The 25423-nt window shown below is 38.4% G+C and overlaps 1 protein-coding gene across 2 annotated transcripts in view; it reads right to left on the reverse strand.

Moving 5' to 3' along the window:
* Nucleotides 1-5535: 5535 nt before the first annotated feature.
* Nucleotides 5536-25423, reverse strand: part of Adamts3 (ADAM metallopeptidase with thrombospondin type 1 motif 3) — a 397838-nt gene continuing 377950 nt past the window's right edge. For both annotated transcript variants that reach the window (XM_023706787.1, XM_023706786.1), the window contains exons 18-22: nucleotides 17456-17624; nucleotides 14752-14884; nucleotides 12273-12480; nucleotides 10830-10947; nucleotides 5536-7292 (exon numbers count right to left, since the gene is read on the reverse strand). In XM_023706787.1, coding sequence (XP_023562555.1) covers nucleotides 6748-7292; nucleotides 10830-10947; nucleotides 12273-12480; nucleotides 14752-14884; nucleotides 17456-17624 — 1173 coding nt within the window. In that variant the 3' untranslated portion in view covers nucleotides 5536-6747. The remainder of the gene's footprint in view (nucleotides 7293-10829; nucleotides 10948-12272; nucleotides 12481-14751; nucleotides 14885-17455; nucleotides 17625-25423) is intronic.

Consider the following 25423-nt stretch of genomic DNA (forward strand, 5'->3'; position numbering starts at 1 on the left):
CAGCTCAGCCCACCAGGGGGCGGGGCTGGCTGGCATGTGGTGCTGGGGGATTGAACTGCAGTCCCTGATGCTTTGCCAAGCTAGTTCCAAGTAGGTGCTTTAGACCACTGAGCCATCTCTCCAGCCCCTCTACAAGAAATTTAGAGAGGACCTAATGCCATCACTTCTTAAATTCTGCAATGAAACTAAAAGGGAAGCAATTCTCTAAAACTCAGTCAGGGAGACAAGTATTACCTTGATACCAAAACCAGAGTAGGACTCAAACAAAAATAAGGGAACTATAGGACAATCTCCCTAATGAGCATACATGCAAAAGTCCTCATTAAAATACCTGCAAATGTAATGCAGCAAATCATCAGTATTATAAGTTACATTTCCTGTTATATATCTCCTGCTTTATCTTGGTCTTAACCATCAGCAGAAAAGTATAAAAATGAAGTAGAAAAAGTAAAGCTATATTAATATGCTGAGCTGTAAAAGGCTCAAATCAATTTTTGACATTGCTAGTCCTATGGAAAATACACTACTATTATATACTACTGGACTATATTGAAATATTTTGCTGAATTCATGAACCTACAATATTTAAATGACAGTGCAATACCCTTCTCTGACAAAGCTAAACAAAAAAGCGTATACAAAAGAATGACTATTTTGTATCTGTATATTCAAAATAGGTAAGATAAATATGTAGCTACTTTCTTTTAATCCAATGAATAGAAAGATTTGTTCTAATAGTGTTCGTTGACAGGATATTATGTCTTCATTTTGTACAATGAATAACCACTAAGACAACAATATGCAATGTATTAATCACTGAAACTATCTTACTAATCTGTTTTGAAACTGTCTCATTGCTGTTTCTCAATAAAATTATAAATAATATTATACATCATGATCCATTAGGATTTATCCCAGGAATGCAGGGATCATACCAACAGAGCCAAAGACAAAAATCACATGATCATTACAATAGATGCAGAAAAAGCTTTCTACAAAATCCAACACTCATTCATGATAAAAACCCTACAAAAAATCAGTGTAGATGGTTTTAACCTTAGCCTGATAAAAGGCACCTATGAGGAACCAAGAGCCAACATCATACCAAAAGGACAAAAATTGAAGGTCTTCACTTTAAATCAGGATCAAGACAAGGCTGCCCACTGTCACCACTCCTATTCAATATAGTTATGGAAATATTAGCCCTGCAATTTCAGAAGAGAAAGAAAAGGAATAATGATTGGAAAGGAAGAAATGAAATTATCATTATTTGCAGATGATATGACACTACGCAAAGAAGACCACAACATTCTACTAAGAGACTTGCACATTTAATAATCAAATTCAGAAGCATAGTGTACAAATTTGACACTCAAAAATCAGTAGCATTTCTATATAAAAACAAGCACTGATAAATTATTGAAACTATGCCTTTCACAACACCACCCAATAAAATAATAAATAATTATTATTTTAGGAATCAATCTCACAAAGTAAAAGATTTATACAGTGCTAATTATGGTACTCAGAAAAGAGATGGAAGAGGATTTGAGAAAATGGAAAGATTTTCCTTGCTCTTGGATAGGAAGAGCCAACACTGAAAATGGCCATATCACAAAATTATTACACAGATTCAATGCAATACAAATGAAAATACCATTAATTTACCTCACAGATCTAGAAAAAAAAATCTTAAAATGCAACTGGAGTCAGAAGAGGCCCAGAATATCAAAAATGATCCTGAGTAACAAAGGAAAGGCAGGCATCACAACCCCTGATTTGAAGTTATACTACAAAGCTACTGTGATAAAATCAGCATGGTACTAGCAAAAACAAAGACAAAAACACACCTGAGGATCAATGGAACAGATTAGAAGATTCAGATACAACTATAAAACTCATTCAGTGTCAGTTACCGTGTCTTTGACAAAAGAGCCAAACATGTTCACTGAAAGAAAGATAACTTCCTTTTTCCTTGCTCCTTAAAAATTTTATTTATTTATTTACATATTTTGTATAGGGTGTCATGACGCAGTTCATACTCAAACTGATCCTCCGTGTCAGCCTCCATAGTGCTGGAATTACAGTGGCCAGCACAGTGTGCCCAATGGCTTGGCATGTGGTACTGGAGATTGAACCTCAGTCCTTGTGCTTGCCAGTTAGGCACTTAAACCACCAAGCTATCTCCCCAGGCCTGAAAAACAGCCTCATTAATAAACAGTGCTGGAAACACTAGCTTTCTACATGTGGATTGTTTAAAATAGATCCATATCTATCACCAGGCACAAAACTATAGGCAACATGGATCAAAGATTTAAATACTGAAACTGAAATACTAAATCTTCTGGAAGAGAAAGTTGGGTAGAAATAATAAGGATGTAGGGGTAGAGTTATGAACAAAAATCAAGCTGCACAGAAAATACTTCAAAGAATCAACAATTGGGATCTCATCTTTTTGAAAAGTTTCTGCACAATGAAAATCACCAACAGAGTAAAAAGAAAAATCCGCAAATTAGGGAAAAAATCTATAGCAGATTATCCTTCAGATGAAGGACTTCTATCTAGAACATATAAAGAATTTTAAAAAAAATTAGGCCTCCAAAATTCAAAGACCCAAAAATGGGTATCTGAGATGAATATACATTTCACAAATGAAGAAACACAAATGGCAAATAAATATATGAAAAACTGTTCAACATCATTGGGCATTTAACAGATGCAAATAAAAACAACGCTGATATACCATTTTGTGTCAGAAAGAGTGGCTATCATCAAGAAGTCAACCAGTAACAGAGGCTGGAGAGACTGCAGGAAAAAAGGAACTCTTCTGCACTGTTGGTGGGACAGCAGGCATTATGGAAACCATTATGGAAATCATATGAAGATTCCTCAAAAAGCTAGGATTGGTGGTCCCATTCAACCCAGCTATCCCCTTCCTAGGAATTTTTCCAAAAGAACTGAAATCATCATACTACAGCGATATATGTGCACCCATGTTTACAGCAGTGCAATTTGTCATAGCTAAACCTTGGAAACAACCCAAATGACCATCAAGTCAAGAATTGAAAAAAAAATTATAGTATTATTACACAATGGAGCATTATTAAGCTATAAAAAAGGCTTTTGTAGATAAACAGATGCAACTAAAGACTACATTGGTAAGTGAAATAAATCAGATCCACATTTGCAAACATCGTATTATCTTGTTAGTGTGTGAACTTTTAAAGAGTAATTAAAATCTGAAACGTACAATAGATACTGTGAAAGGAAAGACCTTGTTTATTGACAAGGAAAAATTTGGATGAAGAAATGGACAAATGAGAAAAGTGAAAAAGATATATTCATGTATATTTGCAAAAGTTTGTATAACTGTACTGCTGATTTCTGCTGGTCTTTTGAAGGGAACACTTAATGCTTACATTTTTTTTTATTTTTTTTCTTTTGAATTTCTTACAGTTTTTTTGTTGTTTTGTTTTTCTTTCAACCAATCTTGCACGTTTATATCTAATAACCTGAACAATTAATTTGAATATCATGTAATACAGCAACCATTGTTGAATTCTTATTACTTTTTGTGAAATTTTGTATCATTTCTCATACTGTTTTTTCTATCACCATTTTGAATGCAAAAAATAAAAAACTATAATTGTTAAAAAAGAATTTTGTCTCTATCTCTGAGTAAATTATTCAAGTGAGGCCATAGCAATGGTTTCTGTTAGACTGTGTTATACAGCCCATGTACTCTGCTTTATTTGACATTTTCATTTCAGTTTCTGCACATGTAGTCCGTTTTCTTGCATTCTTCTTTAGCAAATGATGTCTTTTTTCACTTATCACTTCTCGGTTGGGATTTTATTATAGCTTATACTTAAATGGCTTTATTTAAAAGAGTTCCAAATAACTTACTGCTATTTCTGCAAAGTGTATTACTGTAAATATGAGAAACATTTTATTTGTGGAGTTTTGAGCGCTATTTTTGAAGGGAATATCTAGTTCATCCTTCCCTCTGACTACCTGTTGCCAAGAGAATGTAAGCACAATTTACTAACATTCATCAGCTCAATGACTGGAAATTACGTTGGTGATTTTTTTTTTTTCAACCGAGAACCGAACTCAGGACCTTCTACTTGCCAAATAGGAACTGTGCTGCAGAGCTATCCACCCAGTTGCCATTAAGTTCCCAAAGCCATAGTCTTTATTATCATCACTCTTAGAGATGTGATTCAAACTAACCGTCGGTCCTACAGGGATGCTATGGATCAATTATACACTCACAATAAGGAGGACAACAGTGACTTAGTATTTGCTGAGTAAGTGCATGTTACGCTATTAGGTAACAGCTTTGGTTATATAATAAAAGGCCACTGCCTCCAACATACTCTCTTGAAGCTCAAGTGTTGAGAATTGCTTCCTATCAGTCTCCTGATAATTAGGGTTCAAAGTTGACAGAAGCTTTTATATAAAACCACTCTGAGATGGCACATTTTGAAAAAAAACAGTTTCATATTCTCTTCATAAGTTCCAGAATTACCATTGTGCTCTTCTTACACTGCTATGGGACAGAGTAAAGCAGAAAGCCACCTCTCACAACCTCCTGTTTTATTGAAAAGTGTGTTATCTTACCCCTGATAGTGCCACAGAATCTGAGTTCTTTTAGCCTTGTGTGAGAAGAGGACACCTTCCATTGTTGTGGGATGAATTTACTGATAAAATCTGATTAATGCCAGACCTATATTTAGTTAACATTTTTATTGCTATGTGTTACCAATACAATGAACAGCATTAATAGTGTACACTTTGATAAAAAGAAACTTTTAGCTTAGCACAAAAGAAAGCCAAAAGGTCAGAATTGAATGACTATATACAATGTGTGTGTGTGTGTGTGTGTGTGTGTGTGTGTGTGTGTTTACTTTTTAATACCCCTGTGGACCAGACATATATACAAGCAAGTAAATTTGAAGTCTTAGTGATTGGTTTATATCTGAAATTTACCTAGTTTTTGACCTTCTGAATTCTGGCAGAAAGCAACCCCAATTCTTAGAGGTATAGAGTCAATGGCTTAGGCCATTTATAAGAGGTAAAATCCCAAAGTCCTTGTATATTCCATGCTTTGAGAAGTTAACATAACTATATTTTAGTTTTCCATAATATGTTTTTAGACATTTCAGGTAATGACCTCAAAAAACACTAAGAATATTTAATTTTTCATTGAGCATAATTCAGGAAGCACTGCTCTCTTTCATACACTTTTAAAAATGTTTCTACTTCATTATTTCATTAAGCAGCTAGTTAAGTTCCTATGGTTTCTTGAAGAGGAACAAGTCATCAACTTTGTATCAACTACTTTAAAAATGTAAAATGTCTACATAACATCAAATTTGTTTAAGTTTAGTTCTTTGAATTGGCTGAGGTGGTTGGCTTAAATTTCTCCCCAAAGCACAGAACAAATAACACTCCTTTAATTATGTCTCTCTAGTTTAAAATATGCTATTGATATTAGCATAAATAGCACATAAATATATCATCAAGAAAAAAATCAACTTTTAATAAATAGCTTCGGTTCTGAATTCTATATACAGGTACTTTACATCTACTCCTTGAAGGGAGCATTTCTGGCTTTGCTGTGTGTGAAGAAATCACTGATGTAGTTATGAGCACGTTATTGCAGTCAGATAAATTTTAATTGTGATCATTTGGCTATGAACTATACAGACAATAAATATCTTAACCACTGATGAATGCTTTCTTGAACCTGCTTTCAAAGCACTCCCATATTTAAGGGTCAATTCCAGTTTCATGATATGCTTCTAAGCTACACATATCATCCCTGTGTTTTCTTTGTGTTTATTACAGTATTACTGTTCAAATATCAACAATGGGAATATTTTAAAAACAACAACACAAGAACACAGGACATCTTGACTAGAACTTCAGGGTCGTCTTGTGCAGGCACACTTCCGGTTCCCTGTGACCACAAGTGTGCTCAACCTGCAATTAAAGGGATAGAAGGCAAAGGGGACAGTGAGATCTGTTTACCAAAGCTTCTCTTTTTCTTTAATTTAAGTACCATGTTGTTGGTTTAACAAAAAATTATACAACAAAACCTTATATTGTGAGTAGCTGTAATTTTAAATTCTCTGTAGTAATTCTGCTTTGAAAGCCAATCCATGGAATGTCAAATAAAGTTAAATAAGGTGATACTCAATGACAGACACCTAGAAAGTCCAGAAATGTAAGATAGTAAACAATTATTTCGAGAACATCTCTTACAATAATGTATTTCTGCAATGTACAATATTTACACAACAGCTGCAAATTTGCTCATACAATTTTTACTATAGATAAATAGCAATGCAAGTCTGAGAATTCTCTGCCTCATTTCCAAAGTTTCTTTTAAAAGTGTAAACTATTATATCTCTTTAATTTTTATTTTTAATAGAAAAACATCAGTTGATATGCACTGTTCATTCTAGTCCCTTTTCTTCTTTACAGAGTAACCAACACAGCAACTTACTTTCCTTCTGTTAATAATCTTTGGTGCTTTCTTCCAATGAATCCTGGCAGATGAGTCCATGTAGAAGAGGAGGATGAAAGCAGTGAGGAAGTGAACCAGCACTTTTTGTTTTTCCACCAACACATGAAATGAGCTGATGGCCTGTGGTACTTTCCACTTTGAATAAGGTGTATGCCCCATGCTGAGGGAGGCTGTCTAGGTTACCTTTCGATTCTTTGCCTGCTGGTTGTTCCTCATCTTTCTATGGTAGGTGAGCTTATTAGACGTCTCTTATTGATAATCTTTCCACCGTTCCTTGAGGTTCTTGTCTGAGAAATATCTATTGAGTCACTTACTGCAAGGAAGGAAGCAGCAGCCACCTCTGAATGTGAGCGATCAGAGGAAGCCGGTACTGAGAGCAAGCTCAGTGCCTGCCTTCTAGCCTGAGCCCCTGGCTGGGGTGAATTAGCACCAGCAGGCCTGCTGTCAGGCCTAAAAGCAGCATTTGCATTTGGGCTTCCCACTGAAGAGACACTCTGCACAGGTTTTTTCTCAGCAGGCATCTCTGCATGGGAAGGAACCATTGGGGTGGGGATAACTAGGGCATGGGGGAGGTTGGTGGGGCTAAAGATGGCATCATCATGAGCCTCAGCAGTTTCAGGCAGATGAGGTGGTGGCAGTGTGCTACTGCGCTTGCTGCAGGACTCACAGCACAACTTGTTGTAACCTGGAATGGAGCAGTACCGAGCCAGCACTTCCATCTGACAGAATATGGACTTGTCTCCCAAACATGGCTCGTCTGCAGAAATTAAAAAAGCATGATACATAAAAATATCTTATCTTCATAAAAAGACTTTTGTAGAGTCTGACATCAGTGGGAACTATCTACATAAACCTTTACATTAAAAATACATGTATTAAGACAAATTCATTTAAGTCACTAAGAACTTTGTAGTTCTTTATCTACGAAGTATTTGGTAGGCCCACATTGTAACATCTCCACCAGGAGTCTTCACTTGACTGAGGGTAGCTGGTTTTTTCTGAGTAGAAACATATATCTGACACCAGAATAAGAAAATAGAATTCATTTTACTACAAACATTTATAGACTAACCAGATATTTTTTTGTCGTTGTTTCTTGGTACCAGGGATCAAACTCAGGACCTTGTTGGCCATGCAAGTGCTTACAACACTGACCTATCCCTGGCAGAAAAAAATATCTTTTGTAAAAAGTATCCTACTTTCTATTTCTGGCTTTCTAATAGGGTTCCCTCTAAATTAAATTTAAAGCCATACACAAAAGATCAACTGTAACAAAAGAAATATTAAAAAATATATGACCAAAAGAAAAACAAAAGTACTATTTTGATAAAAAAAATCTATGTCTTCAAAGCATATCCTGGGTGTCAAGATAAGCAGAACTATGTTTTAGCACCCAGAGATCTCCACCCTGGGGATGTTGCTCCCGCACCACTGGTTCAATAGGATTGCCTGTTGTGGGCTCTTGGGAATAATCACTTCAAACCACAATGAACTACTGGACAACATATGCATCCTGCTCTGTAACTTGTCACAGAGACAGAAGAATCCTTTTTCCAAACTTTTGGGGAAAAAAGGAGGGTCAGTTGCTATAATTAGCAGAGAGCTAAAATGACTTACTTTGTGAACTGTCATACCCAAACTGTGGAGTGATTCCCACTGTCTTGACATCTGCAGGTCTCTCATGCAGCACATATCTGGGTATTTTTTTGTTAGCTAAAGCAGTCATCTGGATATGCTGTGACTGTCTGAAGATTATATGAACAGTTTTCACCTCCACTTTCAATTCCTCACCATTTGTGAATTCTTTTTCTATAGCTATATCTTAAAATAAGGAGATTTTTTTTCCTTTTACCCTATTTATAGCTTTAGGTACCAGTAGGAAAAGAATGTAGGAAAGCCCTATAATCTTTGTTCCTGTGGCCCACTGCCAACACCCTTGTGTGTCTGGGTTTCAGAATGACTCAAAGGCATCACACACCATCAGCACCTTGGGGCTGCAGAGACCCATTCCCAGCCTGAGGCTCCTAGAGATAGAATATGCTACCGCAAGAATTTGGAAAGATGAGGCGGACCCTGAGGAGAAACATGCATGATGAAGCTATCCATTAACTTTATGGTCGATGACCTAGATACAGAGTAGAAAGTTTTAAAGCAGATAAGGAAATATTTTTCACAAGGAAAACATGGAGTCATGTGACAAAATCAATCATTAAAATTCAGAAAAACTTTTCGGCATTCTTACTTTGCCTCCAAGTCATTCTAAGAATTTCCAAGAAAGGATTTTATAACTAATCTTAAAAGATCACTTGATTCTAACAGCAGCTTGAGACTCTGAAGGCAACTCTAACATATTTGAGCGACATAGGAAAAATTGTCTTCAAGAATACTCAGCATTGGCCTTTGGGCCTCAATTTCAGAGCAACAGAGCAGCTGGGAGGAATCTGGGGCCCATAACAGTTATGCCACCTCCTTGGCAGCTTGGTTTTGAAAAAAAATACTTTCTTTGGGCTAAGGATAGTGAAACATCTTTCTGGTAGCTGCACACATATGTGGAAACTTATTAGCTCTGCCAGCAATTAAGGAATGGGAAACTACCTCCTGACACAGTGGCTACCAAAGACAAGCAGTACAGAGATAGGAAATTTGAAGTCCTTTACTGCTAGCTTGCTCTTTTGCCTTTGCCTTAGGTTTTGAGTTGTCGAAGGTGAAATGACTAAATATTCAGCAGTCTTGTGTCTCCCACTGATGTTCATATTTGTTCTTGTCATATACAGTGAAAATTCATAATGACATTGAGGTATAATGACTGGAAGCTCGAAATTTTCATAGCACAAGACATTTGATACAATAGTGTCTCACCAATTTTCCTTTGAAAAAGGATAAAGTATATTAATATTGAGCCAGTGGTTCACTCACAGAGTTGGAGGCTGAGGCAAAAACCATATCTTCAGCCCTGAGTTTTTGGTAAGCATAGTGATGCCAGTAGTTGTCATAGGAGGAGATACAGGAGCATAGCATTAGAAAGGAAGGTTGTGGTGGGGATGGGGAGGTCGGGAAACAGAGGCAGGAAAGTGGGAAATAGCAGTAAGGAGTAGAACAGGGTCTGGAAGGAAAAAGGGGGCAAGTGGGTGCCCCTTTCTTGCTGCATACCTCCTTTCAAGCTTTGAATGTTGAAACATAACCCCATGGTGACAGTACCAGGAGGTGGGGACTTTGGAGGGTGATGAGGTCAAGAAGGTGTGGGCCTTGAGAATAGGATTAGAGTCCCTAAAAACTTGGGGCTGCTTCCTAGTCCCTCCATTACATGAAGACAAAGGAGAAAAATATCTATGAAGGCTGCATTACACACAAGTCCATGGCACTTCCACCTCAAGCCACACATTTTGTTGTCCCTAATGTAACAAAATGTGTATTCTTTTTTTTTAACTAGGGATTGAACTCTGGACCTTGCACTTACCAGGCAAGCACTTAAGCCACTATTTTCCCTACCCTGAGTCATTTCTTGATGGCATTCTGAATGAACTAAGAGAGTGGAGGGACAATGGACAGGGAGAGACAGAGTGATAGAAAAAAGCAAGGTAAGGACAGGAGGTAGAGCTGGGGGAGGAGGGGACATGATAATGTGAGGATGAAGAACACAGTGTAGACATGTCGAGGTAGACATGCCCTCTGATGAGATCAGGTCAAGAGAAGCAAAGGAGACTCTAAAGTCCTGGAGGGGGTCAGAAAACCACTTGTCTCCAGGGAGAGCAACAGAAAAGGGACCATGCACACTGTACATTGTTTGTGTTTTAAACAAACTCCACTTTTGCAACAAAGCAAGCTGGTGGGCCAAGCAACTGCTTATTTTTAGTGTATGTGAAGGATGATTATTTCTAATCACTGTCTACATGCATGACAATCACTAGAACTGGTTTTAGAGTTGAGTAAGGTTATCATGTACATATCTAAAACAATGACTTTAGTAATGCATCTCAAAACCTGTTATATTATGCCTTTTCAAATAAGTTGAAATTTTATTTAAAGAGTATAACAGAGAAAAATACTCAGCCCCCACTAAGAACACAAACTGACTAGTTATCTCTGCTTGACGTGGTCATGCTCTAAGAGACCATCACAGGGTCACAACCATCACATGGCTTAGCACAGGGCCCCAGATAAACTCTGACTTATAGTTCAGGAGTATCTTCCTCTGATTAATTTTCAATAAGCAATGAATGCCACAAAGCTTATCCTGGAAGGAAATCCTGTTTCTTGAGGTTGGCAACCAGGGCCAGGCAGCGTCTGTACCTACCGTGGCAGGGAGGCAGCTGACACACTCTCTGGGATGCAGGCCTTTCACCATCGCAGTGGTCTCCAGCCCTACAAAGAACTTGCCTCACCTCAATGCCTTCGCCACATGTCACAGAACACTAGAAGACAGAGCCTGGAGTTATTCCTGTTTATCCCACCAGGACTGAGCATATAATATCTTCCCCATACAGCCACAGTAGTCTACACCCTGACTCCTCCATGACCATCCTCGCCACATTACTTGTACTGTGTGAACCTTGGCTTCCTCCTCTGGAAAGCTAGGTGTAATGTTTATGCCTAGAGAGTGCTACCGGACTACACGATGGCACAGGAAGCAACATGTGCAAAGCATAAGTGCCTGCACCTGCTGAGGATGCCTCATGAAAGAAGTCATGCAGAGAACAGTGTTAATCCCCACTGCTCTCTGGAGACCCAGTCATGGTACTGAGGTTCTCCCCTCCTTTATCTTTCTTACAAATACAGACTTTAACAACAAACTACCTTGGGTAACTCAACCTCTATCCCCATCAATAATTTTCCCTCATGAAAGGGCTACTTGCTCTAAAGCTAAGCCCCACAATGTCCTTCTGGCTGACACCTGGATAGAAGCTGAAAGAACTATGCTCAGGTCTCTGGGGAGGTAAGGACATGAGTGACCATTCTACTTGGAAGACCTCTGTGTGCCTGCTAACTCCTTCTGGGCTGGTCTCTACATCTCCTCCTTTGTACTTTGATTTTTGATGCATTTTCTTCCTATAGACTTTCTACAGCCCCACAACTGCTTATTGTGAGTCTTTAGAAATAATAAAGCAGGGTCCGAGAGATAGCTCAGTAGAAGTTCCTGCCTGGCAAGCACAGGGTTCAATCCCTGTTGCCAGAAAAAAAAGAAATAAATACTAAGGCACAAATAGTGCTTTAGTGACACAACAGAGTCATTCAGTCACCAAACAAGCACCACCCACATAAGTTAGTAAAACAAACCTCTTCTCCCGCCCCTGAAATATGCAGAACCCAGGCAAGCTTCAGGAGCTCACTGCCTTGAGATACAGAGGACAATTTGGGAGGGACAGCCCAGAGCTTGGGAATCTGGGCTGGGACTTTGAGCTCTGGTGGAGGGGAGAGCAAGGCATAGGAAAGGAAGGAGGATGGAGCAGGTGCACTCTGTTTATTCGAATAGGATGCAGAGCTGGAATAAGGCAGAACAAGTAAGAGGAATGAAGGCATATAGGAGAGCAGGGTGTCCTGAGGGACATTAACAAAGACCTCAGGTGCAAAGCCAGTCACTTTCAGACATTTCCATGTACAAAACACCAACTGTGGTTTGCCTACAGCTAACTTATGTACAAATACTGTTTTAGGGTTCACTTCTCTAACCCCTTCCATTATGATGCTGAAGCCAGACTGACATGTTGCACACATTAGCACATGGACTTCACACACCTACCTCATTCCAGGGCCCTGTTTTCCACTGAGCTGGGCAGGGCACTCTGTTGCAGGGCCGGCGGCTCTCAGGACGCTCCCCGACACAGTACTTGCTATTCACAGAGCGATTGGTGCTGTCATGGAGTGGCTGAAGGCAGCGGATGGTGCGGAGCTGGAAGCCAGAACTGCCACAGGTCTTAGTGCAGTGTTCCCAGTCCTCTGCGACCCAGCTGTGCAGGGGGTTGAGGTGGGATAGTGTTATAGAGAAGAAGGGGCTGGAGCTCTTGGACCATATACTCCCTGAGCAACTTGCAACCCAGCAGACCCACTATAGACAAAAGTGGAGTCCAAGCCCCATACCTTTCACTTCATTCCCTGTTCTTCCTGCCTCTTGGTGATTCTGAAACATTGGTGTAAATGATTTTCTATGGAAAGATTCTGAAATGCATCGGGAGGTTGCCTTGTACAATCCAGGCAGGAAGTGCTTGTCAGAAACACTTGATCACACTCAGCCACACTGCCTAGCGACTGAATTACATAGCGACTCTGAGAGGGGATGAGGTGGGCAGGGATTTTAAAACATTAAAAAAAAATCTCCCAGAGATGAAAGATATTGTCTTTGTGTTCTAAAAGCCTACAAGCATCATTTGAAACAACATGGCTGAATATAGAGGATATTTTGTTAAGAAAATATGCCAGATACAAAGAGACAAATATAACGTGACCCCACATGTGGAATCTAAGCAGCAAATTTATGGAATCATAAAGCAGAAAGATAATAGCCAGAAGCTGGATGGGGCAGGGAGGGAGAAACAGAGCAACTGGTCAAATAAAGTTTCGACTACAGGGGTTACTTTTGAGGTCTCATTGTAAAATATGGAGAGGCCAGTTAATGGCAATGCTACATATATTTCAAAATAGGTAAAATAGGATTGAATGACGTTCACACTACATTTATACATAAAAGACAAGTATGTAAGGTGAAAGATATACAGATTAGTTAGACTACATAATTCCATATTAAAACATCACATTGTCAGTTAAGTAATTCTACAAGTCCACAGCACCATGTGTTTATAAGAAGAGATGACTTCACTGTGACATTTCAGTTTTCTAGGAAGATAGACATTCCACCTACTTTGAAAGACAATATAGGTCAGGTAGACAGAACTAAAACTCAGAATTATAATTTTTCAAAAACAACCTTGGAATCTAGAGAACACTGGAACAATTTTTTGACATTCTGAAGAAAAAATTTAGAACTATACATACGTGTGCATCCCCAAATAATTAAGAGAAAGAACAAAATAAATACATCTTTATATGCAACCTGCTATATACCCTAGGTGTCTTAAGAATGAATTCTTTTTTTTAATTTTTTTATTTTTTATTCAGCCCTTTATTTTTTCCATAATTTTATTCAAAAACAAATAGTAATGAGACAGTTTCAAACCAAATTGGTAGGACAGTTTCAATAATTAACACATTGCATACATTCTTCCTAGTGGTTAATTTCTGTATAAGACGCAGACATGATATCCTATTTGCAAACACTATTAGAACAAATCCCTCTATTCATTAAGAGAATGTAACTGTATATCTATCCTAACCATTTTGAATACACAGATACAAGAATGAATTCTTGTATAAATATTTTACTTTATATGTACTTTTTAGCATGAAATTCCTGAACGATATGAATAAAGAAATGAGAAAACAACTACTACAGAAAATAGGAGATCCTACACAAGAGAAGGGACAGTGGGAATCTCCAGGAGAAAGCTCAAGCTGCAGCTGGGCCACAAGGACTCTTCTGTGTCTACCAGCATGAGGGATGGGTACCCAAGGAAGAGAGTTTAACTATGAATTTATAAAAAGTATTAGAAAACATAAAAATCAATTTCTCAATTTATTCTTTTTTATATATTGGTACCAAAGATTGAACTCAGTACCTTGCACGTGCCAGGCAGGCACTTATGCTGCTGAGCTATCTCCCCAGCCCTCTATTTATTCTAAAAGAACAAAGCTTTATAAGAATATAAACATAATCAGATCATTCAATGTGATTCAGCTGCTGAGAGATATTTGTTAATGTAAGCCCTACTATCATTAGAATATTATCATCAGTATTGGCATATTGGGAAAGCAAAGAGTGTGGGCTATGGACGCTGTTAAGAAATACTTAGTCTTCACATCCCATAGTGGAAATTCGATATATAACGCCACATACTGCCCCCCCAATCAATGACTAGAAACAAAAGTATTTTACTAAGAGAGATGGAAATAATAATCAAATATTAAAAGAATATTAACAGCTAAAGAAGTGGGAATATGGGAAATGTGGAAACTAAACATTTATATATAATTCCTAAGAAATAATTTGATTACCTAAACCAAAAGCAGGTATATGTAAAGCTTTGATTAAAACTTAAACCTGAAAAGAGCTAAAGACAACTAAGCCCCTGATTAAGCTCTGAATGTAACATCTGAAATACACTTACAGTGGATGTGTACAGTCTTGAATATTGCACATTCGTCTGATAGGCTTTGGCTTCTTGCTAGATTCACAGAAGCTACGATGTACCATTTTATTATCACTTTTCCTGCGGCATCCGTATTTAGTGTATTGGAAACCTGGAAAATGAAACACATTTCTTTGAATTTAGTCATTTATTTGTTAAATATCCATTCCACTACACATTCATGTATTCATTTCATAAATATTTATATGCATAGTAAGTCAGATACTGTGAGAGGTTCTATCACTTTAAATGAAAAAAATCTAATTTTTCTAGTCTAGATTTAATAAATTTCAAAAATTATGAGACAGCAATTGCACATTTTCTAGAGAACTAGAATAAATAAATACTGTGAGGACAGATTTGAAAGCATTGTGACAATAGCCAATACTCAAGGCTTTCACAGGCTCTGAGTCTGCACAGAACACCAAAGGGGAACACAGTAAAAGCCTAGAGTCAAGGAGGATGGGTAGAGAGGGCACCAGGACCAGCACTTCCCAGAGCACAAAGAACCCTGAAGCAAAATGGCCTGTAAAGGAAATGAAGCAGGACTACACTCCTGGGACAGGAGATGATAGAGAACTCTAGGTACTTTAGAAGGCTGACATGCCAAGAGTGCAGTGGAAGGAGGAGGAAAAGGAGAAAGAGGACAGAGAAAAGGAGAGAGAAGAGGAGGAAGAGAAGGAGGAGGATTGGGATTGGAGGTCTTGAGCAGATACAGACATTTGTACTTTATCCTGAAGACTGTGGGGCTGACTGAAGGTCATTCTGCGTCTGCCATTTTCATATTTGTTTTTTAAATTTTTTTTGTTTGTATATTTATTTTATTTTTATTTTTAAAAGAAAGCACAAATTAGAACTAAAACAGAAAAAATTACATGATACAGAATTTCACTTAACAGAGCATTTTCATATTTGTAAAAAATAAATTATAAAAGTTTGAAAATGTTCTAGCCTACAAAAAGGCTGCAAGGAAATGAAAAAGAATATTTGTATGTATGTTTTGTTACTATGCCACCATATTTATTACATTAAGATTATATATATATTAATATATATGTGAACATATGTAAAAATTTACTGCATGTTTAAATTTTTTCTAAACTATAAGAATGAGTTACAGACATCTTGATCATTCACTCCTAAGTGTTTCATAACAAGTACACAAGTGCAATATAATTATTAGAATCAGGAAATTTAATATAGATATAATTTTGTTATCTAATAGTTATTTAATTCAGACCATGAATATGAATTATCATATTAACACCTATGAATTATCCTTATCATGTTCTGTACAGCAATGTTTTTACATTTAACTATTCTGTGTCTTTAACTCTGAAATAATTTTTAAGCCTCTTTCCATGTTTTGTGGCATTTAGTATTTTTTGAAGTATATATAGTTGTCTATAAGGTGTTGCGTTAGTGTGTTAGTGGCTCCCCATCATGAGACCTCGACTATTCACTCTCAGGCAAGAATGCTACTTAAATGATGTCAGATATCAAGGCACCTCAAAGGAAGACTAAGGATTTAATCAAGAAAAGAACAGGGCTTCACTCATTTATGCACAACATTTGCCCTGGAAATAAAGGAAAAAGAGAAAAACTGAGTTAAATCTACTGATGAACCTGGGAAGGGACAAATGTCACCAAGATAGTGTACCTGACAAATCTGATGCCCAGTGGATGCAAGCATTTGACAGGAAAAAGGATCCAAGTTAAATAAGCATCTTCTTATGGATAAACCATCTTTCTTACTTAACTAAAACATTTTATCTCTCCAAACACTTAAGAAATACCTTCTTTTTTTTTGTACTGAGGACTGAATTCAGGACCTTGCACTTGCAAGGCAGGCACTTAAGCCGCTGAGCTATCTCACCACCCCAGAAATATCTTCTTAAAGTTTACAGTATCAAGTGCTCTCTACCGTGAACATATTTTTTTTGTTCTCGATTATTTGCTCTCATATTTGTGATGGCCCTTGCATTGTGTTGTCCCCAGACAGAGTCTTGTTGAGAACTAGAGGAACAGATGACATCAGGGACTGAACATTTCTCAGAGTCACTTCAAGGAAAGCAAAGCCAGTGAGTAGAAGGGCAGTGGAAGGAAGGGCTCAGATTACAAAGTCAGGCTGCCCTCCTCTGAATCCCAAGTCTTAGACAAATTACTGTCTTCCTTGTGCTTCAATTTTACCATGGGAACAACAGAGACAAAAACAGCAGTTTCTTCGGGCTTCTGTAAGTATTCATGCATTTCACATCATTCAGAATAGCAGTGACTTCCAAATAAATAGCATAATCTGATTTCTACTCACATAAAGCTAACAGCTCTTTTATGAACACAAATGGAAAAACCAATACTTAGGCATGGAAAGCACAGAGAAAGGGAGGTCATGCAGGGAGTATAGGAGGGTTGAGGAAAGGGGATGTGATCAAGAGCACCACTGCTGGGACCTGGACATGGAGAACCAGGGCAGATACCAAGAGGGGTTCTGTTCTACCACTGATCCCATATGGGATCCTTAATTCCCAAAATTTCCATAGTCATGCTTTGCACTTACACTTTGGTTGTTATTCTGGGTGTCTCTTAGTCTGCAGCCTCAACTGCATGCTATCTTTTAAAGCAGAAGCAAAGCTGTCTACTCTATGGGTTTCTTTTTTAACATACAAATGTGCTACATCTGTACCTCCACCACAGGGCTTGGAGCACTGGGACCAGCTCTTCAGAGCCCACTCGAAGGTGTCCTGCTCTTCCTGGATGACATTGTTGTTGCTGATGGTGGGCACAGAGTCCTCGTGGATGATGTACTTGTATGTAAGGCTGGAGGAGCGGGTGTCATTCTCCTGAGGTATGATCTAGCATACACATAACACCAATGCATGTAAGTAAACTAAACAATATTTTAATTTTAAGTGAAAATTTACAAATATTTAAGAACACTATTCTTATTGACACAGGAAAACGTTCAGCCTGTAAACTACAAAGTAGGGGCTGGGGAGATAGTGCAGTAGAATAAGCGCTTGCCTGGCAAGCGCAAGGACCTGAGTTCAATCCTAGGTTCCAAAAACAAACAAACAAACAAACAAACAAACAAACAAACAAAAACCCAGTGTTTTTGTTTCTATTAACTCAAGTGTTACACTGTTCAAAAATGCAAATATATAATTTTGGGCATGAAAATATAAAATGATGCACATAAAATGTACACATGCTTTTATAACAATAATAATATCATAGTATTCACTGTAGGCTTCCTGAAATCATCCTCCTTGGTACATTTTAAAGTTGTTCTTGGTAATAAACTGCTCTGTTACTATACAAAAGATGTCTCTCCAGAAAACATACAATGCAAACATAAGAATAAAACAAAAGCCATGTATAATCCTAAGAACCAGTGTATTAGTTACTCTTTTCTCATCGCTGGGACAAATACTCTCAAAATGAGGGAAGGAAAGGTTTATTTAGCTCACAGTTACTGGAGGTTTCAAGACACTGGAGGAGAGGCTGAGGCACTGCTGTGTCCAAAATGACCCTCTCCACCTCTCTAAGAAAGCACCAGCTAGCCAGTTTAATGGCCCTGCCCCTTGGGCTCCACCGTGGTTCTCTGGCCCCACCTGTCAAGCCTCTCCTTGCTCTTCTAGCCCCATCTGCCCCATAACTTACATGTGGCTTTGGGGGGACAACTAGACACAAACCATAACAACCAGAGAATACCAGAGTCACCATAGGTTTGGGGAGCCCCTCATGGTATCACAAGTGGGATGTGCTGAAAGTTTTTGCCTCATTTATATCCTGTAACGTGGTGTGAATATTTCCCATGACAAGACATATCCCTTAAAAAGTAGGTGTGCCAGTGTCAGCACAGTCTTACTTCTAGCAGTGAACATTCCTATCCCATGTTTATGGAGCTTTAACCTCTGTACTAATCCATGTAGTACTAGCACTAGTGATCCTTTATAAAACTGAGGAATAGCCTTCAAGGGGAAGTAGAACAATTGTTACTTTCATAAAGAAATTATATGAAAATGCTGTAATTCAGCGTGAGAGATAATTTTTACCTGCATTAATTAGGTAGGCAAAACATTAGTTATTATTTGAAACTAGAAGTTTAATGTTCACTTGCATTTTGGCTCCTGTGAGCAGCCTAATTGTCAATCCTCATTTCTATTGTACACATATTATTAAACATATTACTCATGTTTTATAATATGAATTATGGATGTTTCCTCAGTTTGTCATTTGCTTTCAACTTTTTTTAAAGAAAAATGTTTACCCTCCTTCCTCCCACCAGGAATGGGATTGAATCTAGAACCTTCTTACTGAACTACATTCCCAACCTATTTTTTAATTTTTATTTTAAGAGAAGACCTTGCTCCTTGACTAAAATACCCAGCTTGAGCTCATGATCCTCCTTCTGCCTCAGCATCCCATAGAGCCAGTGTCACAGCTGTGTGCCACCATGCCTAGCTTTTTCAGTAACTTTTACTAGGTTGTTTATAGGGTTTATAGGGTTGTACCAATTACACAGATATAAATAAATACAGCTAACTGGTATTTTAAACTAAACTTACCAAAAACTTTCATTTGTGAAGCCAAATGATACTAAACTCAGTGGAGTGACAGATTGGTTATTTCCACTCTTTCTTCTATTACCTTAAACTTTGTTTTTAAAATAACATCAGAAATACCAACTCTTAGCTTTTAGCCAGAGGTCTGACTCTTTCAGATTCTACAGCTCAGTCCCACACTCCAGGGCTCCAAACCTGCTCCTCATTTACCAGCAGACAGAAGGTCATGATGATGGAATAGTACTGATCCAGAGCCCTCTTTCCTAGTCATACATCCTTTCTGCATCTCCCTCCCATCCCCAGCTAGGGTTACACCATAACTAGGGACCATGCTAGAGGCACTCTTTCTATCATGGTGTTTAGATCTAGGCTCATGGGAGGAATAAAATGTAATGATTAAGAGGGAAATATAGCTTCTGTTCCCTACTCATTTAACTTTTTTTTTTTTTTGTATTTTAGGGAAGGGTCTACAGGGTGTTCAGTGTCTCACTACTAGATCGGACTCGTAGTGATCTGCCTGTTTACAGCCTCCCAAGAGCTGGGATTATAGGATCATGCCCCCACACCCAGTCTCAACTGCTGTCTCAGCGAGCCCTGGGGGCGGGGCCAGCACAACAGGCCCGGGGATTGAACCCCTGGTCCCTGTGCTTGCTTGTAGGTGTTTTCATTCATGAACTATTTGGCTGGCCCCCCATTTTTTTTTTTTTTTTGTATAGTCATTCAAACTTAATCTAAGTAAATTCTGATTAGTTTTTATGTTTGCTATAAATATAACCTGAGGATCAGAATTCATGTGCAGAAACAGGTCTACATAAAGTTGGACAATTTTTAACATGAAATGAAAAGAAAAATTATTTCAACTACTGGTCATTACAATGGTTTTAAAAATGTGCCTAAGATTAGGCATCTTGGTTTCACCTGTTAGTTGCTTGCTGCATCTGAACTCAGTGTCTTGAGCATCCTGGGGAGAGACACAGGTGTCCAGGGAATGAGTTTCACCCACCACCATAAGGAAAAGTTTAGGAGAAATCCTATGAGATACTTCACTAGCCATAGAACTGAATTGGGAAGCAGTCACCCGCAAATACTCAGGCAAGTATGGGGTAACTATAGCCACTGGTAGCAGCAGCCTCCTAAGGTTCTTATGCCAAAGCTAGTCAGGAAAGCTGATCTCAGATGAACATCCACAAACACTATGGAAAATGTTTCTGTTTAGCCACTGGGATAATCTCTTATCCAGCAACAAATTAATGATAATAACACTTAGATGAAAAGATATAATTTTAGTTTCCTGTGGGAAGATGGCAGAGCAATAAGCAAATCTCTTGAAGGCTCAGAATCCAGATACTGGAAATTAACAGTTAAACACAGTCTAGGATGGACTTACTGCTAAATCCTGTAAGAACTTTAGACAAGATCTAAAGTCAGTACTCCTCAAGCTTCAAGGAAATTGAAAGGGAAACAATACTTTCAGTCATTTCTGGAAGCAAGTATTAACCTGATATTAAAACCAGAGAAGGAATCAACCAAGAAAGAGAACTACAGGCCAATCTCCCTAATGAACACAGATGCAAAAGTCCTCAATAAGATACTTGCAAACAGAATGCAACAAATCATTGAAAAGATAACATCATCATGACCAAGGATTCAACTCAGGTACAGGGATGGTTTAATGTATGCAAATTAATAAATGTAATATACCAATAAATAGGACAAAGGACAAAAATCACATGGTCATCTCAGTAGATGGAGAAAAAGCATTTCAAAAATCTCACACCCATTCATGATTAAAAAAACCTCTGAAAAGGAATAGAAGGTCTGACAACAATCATTTATGACAAACCAACTGCTAACCTAATGGAGAGAAGTTGAAAGCTTAGCCTCTAAAATAGGAACAAGACATAGATGTCTGCCATCACCACCCCTGTTTAATACAATTTTCAAAACATTATCTGGAGCTACAAAAGAAGAGAAAGAAATAAAAGGGGTATGGATAGGGAAGTAAAAAGTTAAGTGTTCATTATTTGCTGATGATGTGATCCTCTACACAGAAGAATCAAAAAAGTCCACTGAAAAACTCCTACAACTCACATCTAAATTCAACAGTGCAAGCAAGAAGCAAAGTCAATGCTTGAGAATAGCATTCCTCTACCCAATAAGAAATTCACTGAGAAGGAAATTAGCAAAATGATCCCTTCACAATAGCAATAAGAAAAATGAAATATGTAGGAATTAATAAGAAAAATGAAATATGTAGCAATTAACTACCAAGGAAGCAAGAGACCTCTACAATGAAAACTACAGAACTTATAAAGGAAACCAAAGAGTATTGCAGAAAATTGGAAGGTAGGTTCTGTATCTGGATAGAACCAATCTAGTAAAAAATGACCATATTTCTAAAACTGTTACATAAATTTAACACAACTCCAAAGAACTAAGAATGTTCTTTACAGAACTAGAGAAAGTATAGTACTCTGAAAAAAAGAAGTGGAAGAGGATGTCAGAAAATGAAAAATATTCCCTGCTCCTGGATAGGAAGACCCAACATGGTGAAAATGGCCATACTTCCAAATTTCTTCTACAGATTCAATGCAATCCCAATTAAAATGCCATTAGTACACCTCATAGAGCAAGAGAAAACATTATTTAAATTCATCTGGCATCAGAAGAGACCTAGGATATCAAAAGCATTCCTGGGAAACAAAGGAAAGGTAAGAGACATCATAATAGCTGACTTAAAATTATACTACAAAGATACTGTGATACAAACATCATGGTATTGAAAAAAAAAATCAGACCTGAAGATCAAGGCAACAGATTAGAAGATGCAAACACAACAACCACAAACACACTTAGTCACTTTATCTTTCACAAAGGGGCCAAATACATTCACTGGCAGAATGATAGCCTCTTTAATAAATGGTGCTGGAAAAACTGGCTTTCCACATGCCAAAAACTAAAATTACACTCACGTATATCACGTGCACTAAACTACAGTAAAATGGATCAAAGATGTAAATGTTAAAACTAAAACATTAAATCTTCTGGAGAAAAACATAGGTAGAAATCTTAAAGACATAGGGGGTGGTAGAGAGTTCATTAACAAAAACCAAAATGCATGGGAAATTCTTCAAAGAATCAACAACTGGGATCTCATCTTTTTGAAAAGTTTCTACACAACAACAACAAAAAAATCACTGAAAGAATAAAAAGAAAACTCATGAATTGGTAAAATAAAAAAAAAAAAAAAACAATTCACTGTCCCTCACACAAAGGACTTCTATGTAGGACACATAAAGAAATTTAAAAATCGGGACCCCAAAATTCAAAGACCTAATCCAAAAATGGGCATCTAAGATGAAAACACACTTCACACCACAAAAAAATACAAATGGCAAGTTAATACATAAAAAATGTTCAACATCATTGGTCACTCAAGAGATGTACATTAAAACAACAATAACATTGCATCTCACCCCAGAAATAATGGTTATCATCAAGAAATCAACCAATAACACATGCTAGAGGGACTGTGGGGGGAAAAGGAGCCCTTCTCCGCTATTGGTGAGAGTGAAGACTGGTACAACAACTACAAAAATCAGTGTTGAGATTCCTCAACAATTTAAAATTAGATGTCTCATTCAACCTAGCCGTTACTCTCCTAAGCATTTTTCCAAATTAAATGAAAACAATACCACAATGATTTATGTGCACCCATGTTTATAGCAGCACAATTTGTCATAACTAATACATCTTGGAAACAACCCAAATGTCCATCAACTGAGGAATGGCTAAAAAAGATGTAGTATTTTTACACAATGGAATATTACTCAGCTATGAAAAAGGTAAGCTCAAAGCTTCTATAGGTAAATGGATGCAACTAGTGATCATACTGGTAACTGAAATAAATTAGATCTGTATGTGCAAATTTGGTACTGTCTGCCTAGTGTAAGAACCTGAAAGAGTAAATAAAATCTGAAAGGTACAACAGATACTGTGAAAGGGAAAGAATCTGTTCAAAGGGAAGGAAAAACTGGGATGAATGAAAGGACAAAATAAAGGTATCTTAAAACTCAATAAAAAAAATCCTACAACTTTTAACAATAGGCAAAGGATTTGAAGGGTTCTTCAAAATGGAAATTATTTTCAAAGTAAAACAGGCAAATGAGAGTAGACAATTTTGGTCTTAGATTAGTATAATTTTTAACAGGGATTCTAATCAATGTTTGTATCTAGATTCCAACACCTTTCAAATCAAGGAGGTATTTTGTTTTCTTCCATGAAGGAATGATGGAGGACCTTCTCAAGGTGAAGAAGTGAACTGTAAACTCAAGGTGAGGAGGTAAACTGTAAACTACATAAAACGTGAGGAAACTTGGGCAATGAAAAGCAAGGACAAGACCAGTGCTTCTGTGAGGAGAGGTTGGATCTGGACCTGGCGCAGGCTCAGCAGAGATGGCACTGTTCTGCCAAGACCCATGCACAGGAGACAGAGATGAGGTGTGAGCTCCATAGGGCAGGCCAGGGCAGTAGGGCCTGTGTGCAGTGGTGGCCTATGGTGCAAAGGCCTCAGCTGAGGGCCAGACTGTGCACATTAGGCCAGATACAGTGAGCTCTGTCAGTGGGCAGCAACTGTTGGCTGAGTGGGCAAAGCCTCAGTAAGCAGAAGGCTTAGAGAGCTCTTCTCCATGAGGAAAGAGGCCCAGGGATATCTGTGGGATCCAGTCGTGGTACGCTAGAGGCCACATCATGAGCTCAGGAAAAGAACTAAATCAGGGCAGACCTTGGGAAGAATAAAACCAGCTCAGAGGACCAAGAGGACCTGACAAAGTGTAACTGCCTGCAGAACACAGTTTAGCATCCAGAAATTGTGAGCAGCTGGACAGAGTGACTCATATTCAGAAAGCATACAACAGAAGCAGCATGGCTAAGTTAGATGCAGTAAGCACACATGGAAATTTCAGGAGAGAAAGAAAATACTAGAAAAGTGTACCATCTGATACCAAAATGTACAGGACACATTCAAGAATATAATGGTGATCCAGACCCAGTCCTAGCCTGGGTCCGGTGAGTGTATGGAGAGCTTCCTGCTACCATGCGCCGGCGGGACCAGTCCCAGCCCAGGCGCAGTGTGGGCCAGACCCTCTATCACACTCTCGGGCCGCCCCACACCACTCCGCAGCACCTCCCCACACCGCGTACCAAGGAGGAATTTTGCGGTGTTCCAGGAACCCCTGGACCCAGTCTTAGCCCAGGTCCAGTGAGTGTGCTTCCTCTTCCCCCTATATCACCTTGCCCCGTCCAGGCACAGCTCAGGCCTTGCATACATACTGAGGTGTAACCCTGCAGCTGCAATCCCTGCAGAGAGTGTAGAGGATAGATCCACCCAGCTAATCCAGGAGCAGAACATCTTGCCACAGGGGCACAACATATTAACTCTCAGGGGCAGCAGCGGGAAGAAGCTGAGCACAGCAGCCAGACCTAAGCCAGACGCAGCTGGATAAGTCCAAACTTTGTAGAGCTGCACCTGAAATTCAGTACGTGTGAGGGTTATAACTACAGAAAAGAATTACAAGAAAGGGCAGAAGACAGTGCTACACAAAATTACGAGAAGGAACAAAATGCAACCTCAGAACTCAAGCCCACCCATAGCAAGTGCAGAGGACACTAACACAGAACGAATTGGAAATCACATAGCTGAAAGCAATGAATCAACAGCTTCTGAAATAAAGAAACAGCTGAAGAAAGATATAGAAGACCTCAGATTGGAAAGGAAAAAAGAAATCCCTGAATTAATAACAATGGCACTGAAGAATCAAATGCAGAAACATATGGAAGAAATCCAGTATCCACCCAGAACAAGTGCGGAGGACACTAGCTCGGCTCAAATGCATGAATTAAGAGTGTCGATAGTAAATAAGCAACAGTAGAAAGATACAGAGGAAATCAGAGCACAATTCTTTTCTGAAATAAAAAAAGAATTCTTAGAACTCGTAGCAGATGAGGATTTTCTGCCGAGTTGCGGGAGCCCCCAGACCGAGTCCTACCCCAGGTCCGGCACAGGTCAGGCCTGGCATACACGCCTG

The sequence above is a fragment of the Octodon degus genome, unplaced genomic scaffold, assembly GCF_000260255.1.
Source record: "Octodon degus isolate 3935 unplaced genomic scaffold, OctDeg1.0 scaffold00269, whole genome shotgun sequence".
Lineage (NCBI taxonomy): Eukaryota > Metazoa > Chordata > Mammalia > Rodentia > Octodontidae > Octodon > Octodon degus.